At 40.7% G+C, this 16,541-nt stretch overlaps 1 protein-coding gene across 1 annotated transcript; it reads right to left on the bottom strand.

The window, feature by feature from the left end:
- Positions 1–14,523: 14,523 nt before the first annotated feature.
- On the bottom strand, positions 14,524–16,169 carry LOC136676574 (variable charge X-linked protein 1-like). Its single transcript, XM_066653672.1, has 3 exons — positions 16,070–16,169; positions 15,363–15,494; positions 14,524–15,260 (listed from the first exon to the last, which is right to left on the bottom strand). The coding sequence occupies exons 1-3, from the start codon at positions 16,083–16,085 to the stop codon at positions 14,524–14,526; spliced, it is 885 nt and encodes a 294-aa protein (XP_066509769.1). The 5' UTR covers positions 16,086–16,169.
- Between the last annotated feature and the right edge of the window lie 372 nt (positions 16,170–16,541).

The raw sequence follows: 16,541 nt of genomic DNA, 5'->3' as shown, positions 1-16,541 counted from the left end.
TGTCCTCTGAGCTAAATAAATTAATAACTGCATTTAAAAAATCTAAAGAGTGATGTTTGACCAAGCTGGGTGACTGACTAAACCACCACCAGACCATCAGAAACTGGCATTACCAGACCAGTTTAACACACACTGTATGATACATCCAGTCGATGGTGTAACTTTGTCCAGCACACACTGGTCTATATCCACTCTTCATTAAAATCACCTGCAACACACACACACACTATCATACACACACACACACACACTCAGTTTGTGCTGCTTAACTTTGTGGCTGGGGTGACAGAGTATTATAATATGACTTTCAAAACATGACTTTAAAAACAGATTTATTAAAAATCTAATTATTGTAATCAAAGGTCATGTAATCATGCAAAAAAAGTCATGCATCCTATCTCCTGAAATAGGTAATATCTGTAAAATAACGATAATTTTGTGAAAGATGTTCTTCTCCTCTCCTCTGTTGGGCCTTCTCTTCTCCTCTGTATTTATTGTATTATTTTCTGATTGGGCTCCAGGGTTCAGTCCTCTCCTTGAGTCACTGGGCTTGTTCAGGGTTCTCCAGCTTCCTCCCACAGTCCAAAAACACAATGCTAGCTAGATTGGCTGTGTGTACTTGTCAATAGGTGTGAGTGTGTGTGTGTGTGTGTGAGATTTACAGTGTGTGATACCTTTAGATGGACCAGCACCTCGTCCTGGGTGTGTGTTCCTGCTTTGCATTCAGAGATTAAGGGGTAGGCTCTTTGGACCCCGGATAAGGATGAAGTTAAAGAATATGTATACATAAATAAGTGAATAAATGAGGAATAAATAAGGGAATAAATGAATAACTATTAATTTTCTTATGCAGAACAATACTCAGTCTTTCAGTTATTTCATTTGTAGGCAATGGCATGTGTATAGTCTAATTACTATTCCACATTCAACAAGAAGATGACATTCAGGTAACTGAGGTATTGGACAGAATTAAAGAGGTGCTCTTAGAATGCCAGAAGCAGGCAGGTGCTGCTCAAGGTGTTAGGAGATTAAATGAGCAATCAGTAATTTTCTCGAATTATTTTTTTTTCCATGTTATGAAGCATCCAATATACTGACACCTAGTGGCCTAAATGCAGCAGAGACTCTGTATTAAACCTACCTTGTGTCAACACCATGTACATAGGGAACCTGTTCTATGGAGAATTTACTGGTTCATTCAGGGACTACAAAAAATTGACAAGGCATCTCATGAACATGACCCTTTATAGAACAAGTGTACAATATTAATAATAATAATAATAATATATACAACAAAATTAATAAAGTTAACTTTCATAAACATTGCTTACTTTGAGTTCCATTCACAATATTAGGCTGAACCAGCTTTACCAGAGAAACTGCAATGAAGAATTCATATGTTGGGTTCATTTGCAAAGGTTTCCAGGCTTTTTAATCATGTAATTCTGATAATAAAGATTATTGAAAATTTAGCTTGCTCTACTGTTTTGAGTAGGTTTTATAACTACAGAAACTGATTACTAAGGCTAGATAATAATATCAGTAATTGTGAAAATGTGGCACAGTTCCTTTATCCTATGATAACACTTTTAGATGTCCCTGATATTTTTTCACCCAAGTCCCCAGTTTGCTCCAAAGGTCTGGTTTCATGTAGGAGTTGTGTAGACCAGTAGGTTCAATATGCAGACCAGATTCCACTGGCTAAAATACACGGAACATAACTGCACAGAGAAAACCTAGAGTAACTAAGGTTGGAGTGCACTCCCGCTCTTGAGTTTTCTTGTGGTGTTTCATAAATCAGGCTTTCTGAGTTAGATAACTTGAGCCTGTTCAGTAGGAGTAGGTGTATGTACATTCCTTTTAAATGAAAGCTAGTTATATGGAGCTTTTCAATAGAGCTCAAAGCACGTTACCTTTTTTTGGGACATCAAGGAGTCGCCTCAAACACAACCAATATGCTGCATCCACTTGGATGATATGATGACATCCATTCTGTGCCAGTAAGGATTAAGATATCAAACAGCTCGGCATTGGGCATGGTGACCTTAGGATCCTGTGCAGCCACTTCAAAAACATCCTATGTCATTTCCTGCGTATCTACAAAGACTTAACTACAAGTTGTGTGTGCAAAATTAAAGGTTATTGAAAAAGAAAAAGGTCTGAACATAAAGGATGGAACTCTACAGTACCTGTATTTCATGTTGTGTAAAGCGTCTTTTTTTACTGATAAGGTGCTCCATGTATTTATGGTTTTAGCTTATAGCATTCCAGCATTTATAGCCACTTCATTTTGTATGAGTGAACATTTTAATGATGCGGTTCCATCCAGCATTGGCTACAGCACTGTAGTTTTTTCCAGATGTTTGCTTTTTCCACTCATCAAATGTCATATATTTTCAGGCTGTATTTTTTCATCAGATGGTGAGCTGTGTGTGTGGCATGAGATACATACATATATATATATATATATATATAAATATATATTCCATCTCTTGCTCTGCATGTTTGCTCCCTTTGACCCTGTTTGGCAATGGTCAGGATCCCCACAGTGTAGATATGATTTAGGTGGTGGATCATTCTCAGTGATACAGTGACACTGACGTGTTATTGATGTGTTAATGTGTGTTGTGCTGGTACAAGTGGATCAGACACAGCAGTGCCGCTGGAGTTTTTAAACACTGTCTATTTACTGTCCACTTTATTAGACACAAGTACCTAGTTGGCCCACCTTGTAGATAAAGTATTTTGAGACTAATCTCTCTCCATACATACTAGTTTACTGTAAGTATATACACACAGAACAAAAGAGTTGCATGTAAAACAGTTGTTTATTCAAAGTTTAATGCTATTACACTTAAAATATACACAAAGTATACTTTTAACAACTAAAAAGTAGGCCAATTTAGTCCCAAACATAATGGAAATAATACTGGTACAATGATACTAAATGAGAATTTTTACAAATGTATTTAATAAACTTATCTTTAAGAATACTTTATGTAAGGACAATCGCTAAGCTGGAGACTGAGGGCAAAATCAGTTACTTGGACAGCCAACCATGCCTGAAGAACACTGAAAATTCCAATCTGTTATGCCAGGTAACAGACAACACAGCTGGATAGCACTAGGGTGAGTATACAAAGGGCCATTTTCTCCACTCACATAAAGTGAGGTGAATTTTGATTTCTTGGACTCCCGGCCTCAGATGGCACAGACTTTGTCTAAGATACCATTGATCTCTCAGTCATCAGGCCAATCTGTTGTTTTTTGATGTAGAATTGTGAAAAAGCAAATCATAATTATTTTTTTTTATATAGTTTTTCTCCTGTCAAAGCAGGACTACTTTAGCGTGGGCTGGTATAGTACATTTTACTGTCACTGTGCTAATAATTTTTACTGAGACTGTGGTGGTATCCTCAAGGTATATGTTCCTTACCTTTAATTATGGAACTGGATTGTACTGTATTTTATATTAATTGTTAAAGGCCACAGCCTAGTCCACATATACTAGGGTATTTAAAAAAAACAGATAATTTCCTATTTGAAAAATATATTTTTTCATATTTCTACATAAATGGCAGGTTACCTAAGCCCTGTAACATATTCATTCATTGTCTGTAACTGTTTATCCAGTTCAGGGTCACGGTGGTCCGGAACCTACCCAGAATCACTGGGTGCAAGGCAGGAATGCACCCTGGAGGGGGTGCCAGTCCTTCACAGGGTGACACACACTCACACACTCTCCTATGGACACTTTTTTGAGTTGCCAATCCACCTACCAACGTGTGTTGTTTTGAACCGTGGGAGAAAACCCATTCGGACATGAGGAGAACTCCTCACAGACAGTCAACCGGAGCAGGACTTTAACCCACAACCTGCAGGTCCCTGGAGTTGTGTAACTGCAACACTACCTGCTGCGCCACCATGAAATCATAAAATGATCATGAAATGCCTGTGTTCTAAACAACAAAACTGAAGATACCATATGACACTCAGTCAGTTTACACAAGAAACCTCATGATCATGTCAGGAGCTGAAATGGTGACGCGTCATTAAACGCAAGCACCTTTACATTTAATTAACCAAAATAACTTGATAAATGAACAGGGCATTTGTAGACAATTTGTTTAAATTGCTATAAAGTCTGATTGAAAAGCAGTGCTGTTTGTAACGGAGATTCATAGTCTCATTAAAATATTGATCAACCCACTCACTCTCTGGTGGCTTTAATTGCTTGGAGATCTCGACTGTTTTTGTGTAAATTTAAAGAGAAAAGCCGTGGTGAACAGATCAGAAAAGCTGTAACAGTCTGTGTCCAGTGCTGTATACGGACAAATGAGCTGACTTTCTGTTTTATGTTTCACAGAAACACCTCCACACATAAATAAGAGATTATGATAAAAGCTCAATAACTTTTAAAACATTTCTGTCTGAGAGTCCAGTAAAACACAGTAATATTGAGCAGAGCTTGGCTAAACATGGCGTGAATAGTGTTAGATTCGTAATTATGTACACAAAGAGACGAGGCGAAGTGTGTCCTAGTTCTACTCTCAGACCCATTCATCACTTTTTATTTTTTTATGTGAACTGAATTTTTTAGACTTTAATTAATGGGTCTGTATTTTTAAAATCTATATATTTTTTTTACTCTGAATTTTTGGAATCTGATTTTTTTAATGTGTATCTTACTATTTCACCACTTCAAATTTACAAGTTTATCATTCCATACAAAAATTATTCAAATATAAAATATTCAGACAAATATAATAAAGATATTTAAAAATCAGATTCATATACTTATGTCATTGATTTAGCTCGATATGGCTCCCTGCTGTATTGGTATGCTTTATCTCTATCTACCGTAGAATCTACAAGATCTATTCTTGTAAATCCAAATTGAAAAATGTATTTTCAAACATATTTTTCTGGAATAAAAATGTGGAATATGGAGGTAGCTAAAAATAATTGTATTTATTTATTTTGTGTGGACTAATATGTGACTCCTTTCATAGTCTGTTTTGTGGATTTTTGTGGATATTCAAGTAGCATCATTTTGGAAGTAGGACCACACCCAAACTTCTTATGTACCCCACAATCTCACATAATTTCCTTGTTGGACAAACTCGCTCCCACCAACACTTTATCTTGTATTCATCTATAAAATGGTGGGGTTGGGCTTTGCACATATTTCAAAACCAACGTGTTTCTTTATTTGTTTTATTGTAAAGAACTTTGTTGAACATTGGGATTTTTGGACTATATAAATAAATTTAAAATGTAATATACTTTTTTTTGATTGAGGCTTAATGTTGTATTTAATATATTCAATGCTGAAAATTTCATATGATTCATGTCAGCCAAAGCTGGTTTCTGCCTGTTTGTGTTGGTCTGATATTGAGTAGTAAGCATCCAAATTACAACATATGCTGGTAACCATGAAGTGGTCCTTCTCACACACACAATGAATTCCTTGCAAACTGGCAGATTTATTGATATGAATAAGTTATAAACCATTAATTAAACAGAATTGCGTTGAGACTGTTTTAGGCTTATGGGCTTAGGTAATTTCTGAGGTGGTTTCTCTGAGAAACTGCTGAGCCTTTTGTAACTGACTGTGTCATTTCAATTTTTCATGTAGTACTCTTTGATTCATTGTCTTTTCTCGTGTATCTGAGGCACAGCTCAATTTTGCTTCCTGTGCACTTTTATTTTGCATTTGGCATATGCACTTGGCAAAGGGTTTTGTTGTACATTGCACTGCTCACTTAGAATGTATGGTTTTTAAAATGGTATCTCAGCCTGACAGGTAGAACTAGTCTTGGCCTTCACTGAACCTGTAACTACAGAACAATGTAAGCCCTTCAAAGTTATTGTGTCTTTCCGAAACTGCTTGCGGTACAGAACGTGTGCATTTATGTCTGTGACATCTATTAAGTCTCATCCTTCTCTTTTCATGTGATCTCAGTGAAGGATGTGGGAGTGTGGATGTTTAACAGAACAGTGACCGCTCGTTTAAATTTCCACCACAAGTCACAATGAAGCCAGACTGTCTGCACTGGAGCTCAGCCTCAGTCCTTGGTGCTGGATATTGCTCTCTCTGGATTTTATGCTGCAACAGCATTACATGATTTTATACCATGGCACAGATGTAAGGAGGCTATCAAATAAGGTCAGAAGTGCTTTTCTTCCAGTGATTTCATCACTTTACATCCACGGTCAATTCTGTCCTAACATCATCTTTCTCAGTACACCTCAAAGTCACACACACACCCAGCCAAATTTGCCAGTGTCCATGTTTTATAACTTTTCTTCTCTGGATTCATTGACTGATCCTGTTTAAAAACAATATCTTCCTACAGTGCCTTGCGAAAGCATTCACCCCCTTGGCTTTTTACCTATTTTGTTACATTACAACCTGTATTTAAATTCTTTAATCTGAATTGTATTTGGGCGGCACAGCAGGTAGTGTCACAGTCACACAGCTCCAGGGACCTGGAGGTTGTGGATTCGATTCCCGCTCCGGGTGACTGTCTGTGAGGAGTTGGTGTGTTCTCCCCGTGTCTGCGTGGGTTTCCTCCAGGTGCTCCGGTTTCCTCCCACAGTCCAAAAACACACGTTGGTAGGTGGATTGGCGACTCAAAAGTGTCCGTAGGTGTGAGTGAATGGGTGTGTGTCTGTGTTGCCCTGTGAAGGACTGGCGCCCCCTCCAGGGTGTATTCCCACCTTACGCACAATGATTCCAGGTAGGCTCTGGACCCACCGCGACCCTGAATTGGATAAGCGGTTACAGATAATGAATGAATGAATTGTATTTGATGCAGCTATACAAAATTGTCTTAAGTTGGTGAAGTAAAATGAGGAAAACATTTTTTGGGGGAATAAAAAACTGAACATTGGCATGTGCATATGTATGAAGCCCCTAAAAAGTTCTGGTGCAACCTATTACCTTCAAAGGTCACATGCTTAGTGAAATGAAGTCCACCTGTGTGCAATCTAAGTGTCACATGATGTGTCAGTATACACACACACACCATTTCCACCACTAATGTTTCCACCCCAGACATGTCAGGGTCAAAGTTGTTGAGAAGTACAAGTCAGGATTGGGTTATAAAAAATATCAAAACCTTTGATGATCCCCCAGAGCACCGTCAAATCCATTATCATCAAATGGAAAGAATACTGTACCACAACAAACCTGTCAAGAGAGGGCTACCCACCAATCCTCTCAGACTAGCAAGAAGGGCATTAATCAGAGGCAGCACAGAGAACAAAGGTAACCCTAAAGGAGCTGCAGAGTTCCCAAGAAGTGTGGAGTATCTATGGAAGCAAATCTGTCTCATCAGACTTTGAAATATTTCCACCTTTGAATTTGTTTGTCACGGTTCGCGGGGCGGACTGACGGAGGCGGACGCACTTGCTAAAACACAGTATTTTATTTAAACAAAAGATATAACAAAACAAAGACTGGCAACTACGGAAACAACAAGACATATGAAATGAAACGAGGAAAACAACAGAGACAGACAGACCGAAGTAAGGAACATGACTAGGAAACAAAAAGACATGACATGGAAAGAGAAGGAAACAAAACGACTTGACTAGGAGAGGGGAAAGAAACAACACGACATGACTAGGAACATAGCAAAACCAATGATCGATAAACGGAAGTGACACAAGGGAGCTTAAATACAACATACAAACGAGACACACCTGAAACAGATAATGAGGTTTAAGGACAAGGAGGCGGAACAAAGACGGGACATGGGAGGAGACAATGGGAGGACCACAACAGACAGAGCCATGTGCCGATAGAGCACATGATAGATAGGGAAAACAGGAAGAGGGCGTGACATTGTTGCACTGAATTGTTTTTGCACTGAAATGATGCATCTGAATATGATTGCTCTTGAATAAAACTTGTGAATTTTCAAGAGGGTGGCACAGCAGGTAGTATCGCAGTCACACAGCTCCAGGGACCTGGAGGTTGTGGGTTCGATGTCTGCTCCCGGGTGACTGTCTGTGAGGAGCTGTTGTGTTTTCCCTGTGTCTGCGTGGGTTTCCTCCGGGTGCTCCGGTTTCCTCCCACAGTCCAAAAACACACGTTGGTAGGTGGATTGGTGACTCAAAAGTGTCCGTAGGTGTGAGTGAGTGAATGTGTGTGTGTTGCCCTGTGAAGGACTGGCGCCCCCTCCAGGGTGTATTCCCACCTTGCGCCCAATGATTCCAGGTAGGCTCTGGACCCACCGTGACCCTGCACTGGATAAGCGGTTACCGATAATGAATGAATACATTTTCAAGAACACATTTTCACCGTCATTATTCAAAGTTAATAAATTCATATAAAAAATTTCAAGCTCAAAAAAATTCAAACAATATATTTTGAAGTTGCTCAAATTCAGTAGACGAAATTCAGTTACCAAAATACGAGTTACAAAAAGTTCAGAGTAAACATCCGGGACACCAAGGATGAGCAATCGATTCATTTGGATTTTCTCTTTCACCTTAAATGCTGCACTCGTTGCATTCCGTCGCCGCTAGATGGCAAAATAGGAACACAACTTCCATACCGTGGAAAAAATACACGTTTAGCTTCCTTCCGCGGATATTATCTCTTTATTTTCAAAGTGTCTCAAAAGTCTGAAAGGCTCACTAAAGACACAATATAACTATTGATTTCCTTAATATGAAGAAATTTTACTGTGGAATTTTTTTGTAATGGCCCTGTGAACATAGCATGTGATATGACAGAATATGTGGAATATGTTTGTCAGTGATTTGAGACTGAGATGGAGGTCCTTCCAAGAGGACAATGACCCAAAGCATTCTGCTAAAGCAACTCTCGAGTGGTTTAAAGGGGAAACCTGTAAATGTAAATATTGTCCTATTTGTTGTTTGCTTCACAATAAAAAGAAAATGTAATGTTCAATGTTATAGGCATGTCCTGTAAATGAAATGATGGAATCCCTCAAATCATCTATTTTAATTACAGGTTGTGAGGTAGCAAAACATGAAAAATACCAAGGGGGTAAATACTTTTGAAAGGCACTGTTTATTTTTAATCATGGTGTAACGCTCTTACACCAGGTAATAATAAACTTCCTCACTTTCTAACATCACCTGATAGAGCGCCCTGGGTTAACTAAGTTTAGGTTAGACGGCTATTAATATTTTACCACTTGGAACTTTTAAATATACTCTGACGGTGCCTCCAAATAGAAAGCGGGCTGTATTTGCACTAGTCCCCTTTCTCTGAATAACATAGAAGACAAACTCAAAGACAACAGGATGCAAATAGTTTCGATTCAATACACTCCAAACTAAGAGATATGAATCAAGGATGAGAACAAAATATGGATTTTACATAAAACAGGTAAATGCATATATTTTACAAAATTTTAAATCACCTTTTTTTTCTTGAGAAAAATCAAATACTTAAATTAAATTACCATGTCTCTATCTTTATAATAAACCGAAATCTCTGATTATTATAGAAACAAATAGTAAGAAATCCAAACTTTTAATCTTAAACCATGTGATGGGCCCACACACACACACACACACCCTAAGCCGGCGTTAAACTAGTTCTCGTTGCAGGCCCGAGTCGTTGCTAGTGTGCGTTGTGGCCCAAAAAATATAAAACACTGGCCTCTTCACTCTTACGAGCAAACAAATTTAACAGAAAATTGTACCTCAACATGTACTGAGCCTCACGCTGTCAGCTGTTCTCTCTCTCTCCCTTCCTCTCCCTCTCGGCGGCGGTGATAGCTCGGCACGGAGCAGTGGGGTCGGTAGCTTGGAGCGGCTTAGCTAACAGTTCAGGCTTCCACGAAGACTGTGGAAGTGTGATACGAACTACTTCCACAGTAGTTCTAATAAACAAAAAGTAACTACTAAAACTACTAGATAGCTGGTTGTTGTGGAGTGTTGGACAGGATACGGCTTGGTTTTACTGACCAAACAAATCCGAACTTCGCTAGTCCCTAGACTTAGTGCTATCCTGGTTTAGGTTAGCAAGCACCTAAATGAGAGTCGCTTATAAACCTTCGGAAATAAAGAGCATGAGATAAAATATTACCGTCACTCCACAGCTTTTACAACAGCACAGTTACAGTTTAGTGTGATATTGAGCTGACAACACAACTGCAAAATCTAGTTGTCCAGTAGACCACTGGAACAACTGAGACATTTTTTCCCGCACTCTCTCGTCTCCCTTTCTGACCCCGCCCCCACTTTCCTTGGCCAACCACTAGAGAGTTCCAATCATGAGACTCAATAAAATGAAATAAAAACAGGTAAAATATATAATCAGAGACCAGAACTTATCAAATATGTAAAAACACAGGAGACATTCAAATAAACAAACTTATTAATATTATTAATGCTAATTAGTTAGAAGGGTTACATCGGCTTAATATATGTTTAGACAAAATGGACTATGGTGCTTATGGTTATACTGGATATTTTATTTCTTGCATGAGCATGTTGTTACTCTGATGCAGTTTGGCCAGAATCCAGCTGAATTTGTTGACACTCATTTTAGACAAAAAGTTTGAGTGTCTCATTTGTGCACAATGGACCATTGACCTCAACATGAGGATATTTTTTAGAGCACATGAGTATGATGGTTGCCATAAAAACTTTCATCAGTTAAACAGTGACAAGCTGGAAATTATTCTCTGCTTGAGTGGCATACAGGTTAGTTTGAACTGACATGTGCTCAGAAAGATCCACTGGACAACACATACTTGTCATCAGGGCTACTTTATTCACAACATTCAGGGCTAAGAATAGTCACTGCATTAAATATGCCACATCTGCAGTTACCTGTGAGGAGTTGGTGTGTTCTCCCCGTGTCCGCATGGGTTTCCTCCGGGTGCTCCGTCTAAGAGACTTTTTCCGTTCAAAGAGCCGGCTCTTGTAAGTGAACGATGAGAGCCGGTTCCCGTCTAAGACAGAGCCATTTTTTTCTAAAGGCTTGTCATTCAACCAATCAGAGAACAACAAGCAAAGGTACCGATCAGCGAAGGGAAGCAATATTCGGCTGCACTTTAAAAATCATGATAACGCAACGGCAGAATGTCTCATTTGCAAGACCAAAATATCTTTTCGAGCAGGCTCCACTAACAATCTTCATAGACATTTGACAACGATACATCCAGCAGTTCATCTGGAAGAAAGCAGGCTAGCATGCCAACACCTGTTCCAACACCTGCACCATCAGGTACATGTCAAGGAACAGCAACACGGAGCTCCATAAAACATTTTGTGACATTGACGCCAGCAAGACGAGACAAAATTGATGAAAAGTTGGCCATAATGATTGCACAAGATTTCCAACCCTTTTCAATTGTAGAGGAGAGGGGATTTAAATGTTACTCAGATGTATGATTATTTAATTTAATAAGCTATTTTGTAATACCTACCTTTTGTGCTCCATTGGCTATATTTCAGAGTTTACAAGTGATTTATTAAGGTGTTTAAATAAAAATCCAGTTATTTATACAATTGAGTGCAGTCAGTGAGTTATTACAAGACAGTCATAAAAACAATTGGCCATTGCAACACTGTTTATTATTTTTAATATTGAACAATAATATTTTGTCCATATAGTCATGTAAAATGTAGGTAATATTGTTCTGTACCAGTGGAAATAAGTGGTAAAACAAAGAGCCATTTAGGAGCCGAAAGAAGAGCCGAGCCAAAAGAGCCGAAATTCCCATCACTGCAAAGAAGTGTGCAGCGCTACGAAGCCTGAAGTGGAGGGTTTACTTCGTCTGTTTGGACTTTGTGTCGAGTCACTGATCCAGGAATCAGAGCCGCTCCTGTTGACTTCTTCAGATTTCTGAACACGGGCTTTCAGAAATATTACAGACTTCTACAGAGGATTACAAGCTTCCAGACTTTATACCGGACCTTAGTTACAAATGTGGACGTAGTGCTCAGAGAGGACAATAACACACCGTCACTATTGGGTTTGAATGTTTCTTTTTAATTTTTATATAATTTTATTAAAACAGAAAAACTCAATAGATGTTTACATTTGATTTTTTATTCATTTGTTAGCAATAGATAGTTTTAGAAATTACACACACACACACACACTGTTTACAGCAAAGGAAAATGAGGAACGCATATTCGAGAGCAATATGCAAATTCAGAGAGAAATATTTTTCCTTGTGTCTTGTGTGACTCTCGTCCTGGGAACAGCAGAAAGACAGGAGAGTGAACCGAACGATGGAAAGGGCACTGGACACTGGACAGAGCACAGGACGAGACTAGACAGGGACTGGGATGAAGACAGGGACAGGGACTGGAACAGAGAAGATAACAGAGTGAGGAACAAAGAGAACGACAGGCACACTGACAGAGGGCACTGAAGGCACTGAGGGCAGTCTGGCTGAGAACTAAGGGGCAGGCCAAGCTAGGAACTGGGAGACCGGACTGGCAAGGACAGGACCAGCTGGAACCACAGGAGACGATGGGACCTCAGGACCAGAGCCAGAAGAGGACTGAACTGTGAAGAGGTGGAATATTACACAGCAGTGTGAGAGCGAGTCTTGTTCCTGCACACATTGTTATTAGAATAAAAAAGAACAATCCACAACTCTTTCAACTTACCAGAGTAGCTACAGATGTTCAGAGTTCTGATTGTATTCTGGGAGAACACTGGAGCAATAACTTTACTTCCATCTGAAGCTGAAATGTTCGTATTCAGGGAGGAGGAGGAGGAGGAGGCTGAGTGTTGGTTTCGTGAAGAAAATGAATAAATTAATCATAAAACGTTCAAAAATGTCTTTAATGACGGGGTAAAGCACTAAAAATGGCACAAGATTAAAACAAGTCACAGCTGAAGTGAAGGACACTGATAAAGCCCTGGTGGAGGACTGAGGTAAATCACAGTGTGTTACTTCCTTCAGCTGTCAGTAGTTTTAATGTTGTGGCTGGTGTATGTGGCGCTCCAGTGAGTGTTGATGGTGTGTGCTGTGTGAAGTAGTGTCAGGTTACACCCGTCCACACTCCTCTCAGCGGTAGTAATGAGCCCTAGTGCGAATTCCTCCTGTAGTACCTCAGAGCGGCTGTAGGAGGCAGTGGGTGCAGTAGTAGCACTTACCTGTGTTAGGATCCATGTTGCTCCAAAGAGTTGGCTTTGTGCGCCTCTGACAGAGTCCTCCATTTTATGGACCATTTTCAAATGGAAATTTCAAACAGAATTGAACCATTCCAAATGGAAGGGAACCATTTTTTGTTGTGCTTTGGAAGACAACCGTGTTGCGGTTATTAACCTTCTGGAGCTTTGACATCTATTCCTCACTACACCACTACCGTGACACAAAGCCCGTGTTGTGGCGGTGAATGCTCCCCAGCAGGGCTCGAGCTGGCGACCTTCCAGTTCATGGCGCGTTGCTCTAACCACTCAGCCACTTCGCCTTGTGTTTCACTGAATAAGGAGTTCTTCATTTTTTGTCTCTGAATTTGTCTGAGGCCCGTAGGCCACACCCATAGCTTTGGAATGAGCCATCGTTATGCAACTTGTGCTTATGTGCCTCTCAGGTTAGTCTCCTGCCGCTGAGACTCCAGTCCATTTCCCTGCTCTAACCACTTGGCCATGGATCAGTGAAGTCTCCTGTTTACAGACGGTGTGTTGTTTATTTATTACTTTATCAGATTTAAACCGTGCTTTTATGGAGAGAGTCCTTTTCTCTCGGGGACAGTCTCCTCCTCTGTGTCTGAGCTCAGTGTCAGAGAAGTGTGCAGCGCTACGAAGCCTGAAGTGGAGGGTTTACTTCGTCTGTTTGGACTTTGTGTCGAGTCACTGATCCAGGAATCAGAGCCGCTCCTGTTGACTTCTTCAGATTTCTGAACACGGGCTTTCAGAAATATTACAGACTTCTACAGAGGATTACAAGCTTCCAGACTTTATACCGGACCTTAGTTACAAATGTGGACGTAGTGCTCAGAGAGGACAATAACACACCGTCACTATTGGGTTTGAATGTTTCTTTTTAATTATATTTTTATATAGATTTATGAAAACAGAAATCATCAATAGATTTTTACATTTTATTTGTTTTATACACAGAGGAAAAAGCAGTCTATAGTTTTAAAAGTGGTAATTTAAATAAATAAAAGAGTAGATTAGAGAGACGTGTTGTAAAAATGACTCTGGTCCAGTTCTGTTTTCTTGGTTCCTTCTCAGACACAATGCTGCATTTAAACCAGCACCGACCCGTTTACACAGTCCAGAGATTACTCCTGAGAAAATGAGGCCTGTTTGGCACAGTGTTCTCAACACACACACACACACACACACACACACACAGAGAAACACACACACACACACACAGAGAAACACACACTTTACAGAAAAGGAAAATGAGGAACGCATATTCGAGAGTGTGCAAATTCAGAGAAATATTTTGCCTTGTGTCTTGTGTGACTCTTGTCCTGGGAACAGCAGAAAGACAGGAGACTGAACAGAAGGATGCAAAGGGCACTGGACACTGGACAGAGCACAGGACGAGACTAGACAGGGACTGGGATGAAGACAGGGACTGGAACAAAGATAACAGAGTGAGGAACAAAGAGAACAACAGGCACATTGACAGAATGAGGCACTGAGGGCAGTCTGGCTGAGAACTGAGGGGCAGACCCAGAGACAGACAGGTCCTTACTGATGTTCTCAGAGACAGACAGGTCTTTACTGATGTTCTCAGAGACAGACAGGTCCTTACTGATGTCCTCAGGGACAGACAGGTCTTTACTGATGTCCTCAGGGACAGACGGGTCTTTACTGATGTCCTCAGGGACAGACGGGTCTTTACTGATGTCCTCAGAGACAGACGGGTCTTTACTGATGTCCTCAGGGACAGACGGGTCTTTACTGATGTCCTCAGAGACAGACGGGTCTTTACTGATGTCATCAGGGACAGACGGGTCTTTACTGATGTCCTCAGGGACAGACGGGTCTTTACTGATGTCCTCAGAGACAAGGGACAAATCCAGAGAGACACTGTGCTCCCCAACAGACTGCATCAAAGCCTTCTTCCCCGGGGAGATGCGTCCTCGACTGCGCCGGTTCCTCCGTCTCCTTCTCTTCCCTTTCACTGGACAAGCTTTTCTAATTACGCTGGCCACCACAGAGAGGACACGCCACACCAGGTCAAACCAGTGCACCGTGTCCTTGTTCTGATTCTCTTTCTGCTTCCTCTTGGTGCTTTGTGAAGCAGACGGTCTGACCTCAGGTCTCTGTGCCTCTGAACCTGAAGAGGTGGAATATTACACAGCAGTGTGAGAGCGAGTCTTGTTCCTGCACACATTGTTATTAGAATAAAAAAGAACAATCCACAACTCTTTCAACTTACCAAAGTAGTTACAGATGTTCAGAGTTCTGATTGTATTCTGGGAGAACACTGGAGCAATAACTTTACTTCCATCTGAAGCTGAAATGTTCGTATTCAGGGAGGAGGAGGAGGAGGAGGCTGAATGTTGGTTTCCTGAACAACAATAAAAATGTAAATAAATGAACATAAAAAACACAAGAGAAAGAGAAAGCCACCAAATCAATTTTAAATGACTGGGGACAAGCACTAAAAAGGCCACAAGGTTGTGTGTGAGGTTTATCAGGCAGTGGTTTTAATGTTGTGGCTGATATATGTAATCCAGTGAAAACATTTCTCCATGCTGATGTCATCGTGTGCAGTGTCAGGTAACACACACCCTCAGCGTAGCAATGATCCCTAATGCAGGTGTGATCCTGTTGTAGTACCCAAGAGCGTCTATAGGAGGCAGTAGAGTAGCACTTCAAACGATGTAATTCAAACGAACTATTTCTTTACGTTTAAGGATCCCGTGTTGAATGAAACCGTGGAGAACCGTACACTGAACGGTAATGGACGGATACCCCCACCCCCTAGAAGCCGTGTTGTGGCGCCGTGTTGTTGCCGTGAAGGCTCCCCAGCAGGACTCGAGCCGGCAACCTTCCGGTTCACGGCGCGTTGCTCTAACCACTCAGCCATCGCGCCGCCTAGAGGAATGTTGGACAGGTGTGTAGATGCAGAGTAGCACTTACCTGTGTTTGGTCCCATGATGCTCCAATACGTGGCTCTGGGTTTCCCTCCATTTTGATGGGGGAATTCAAACGAATTATTTCTTTACGTTTAAGGATCCCGTGTTGAATGAACCGTAATGAACGGATACCCCCAGCCACCCCCAACGCAGGGGGCCTCCTGCCGATCGTGGCGCGAACCAGCGACCTTCCAGTTCACATGGCGCTGCTGTAAATACTCCCACTCGGCCACTGTGTGGCAGTGACTGTGGCACTGTGTTCGTGTGTCTTTATCCTGACAGGAGTGTGCAGGTGTGTATGGCGCCCTCTAGCGGAATTTTGTCCATGTGTCTTTATCCAAACCACTGTGTGCAAGGCTCCTGTAACATTTCAGTTCCCTCAGGATCAGTGAAGTCTCCTGTTTACAGACGGTGTGTTGTTTATTTATTACTTTATCAGATTTAAACCGTGCTTTTATGGAGAGAGTCCTTTTCTC

This window comes from Hoplias malabaricus, chromosome X2 (assembly GCF_029633855.1).
Source record: "Hoplias malabaricus isolate fHopMal1 chromosome X2, fHopMal1.hap1, whole genome shotgun sequence".
Taxonomy (NCBI): Eukaryota; Metazoa; Chordata; class Actinopteri; order Characiformes; family Erythrinidae; genus Hoplias; species Hoplias malabaricus.
The sequence above is the reverse complement of the archived record's forward strand: the minus strand, read 5'-3'. Positions and strand labels throughout refer to the sequence as shown.

Coding starts and splice junctions, on each gene's coding strand:
- LOC136676574 (XM_066653672.1), bottom strand. Junction 15,261..15,362: donor GAACATCTGTAACTACTTTG/GTAAGTTGAAAG, acceptor CCACCTCTTCAG/GTTCAGAGGCACAGAGACCT.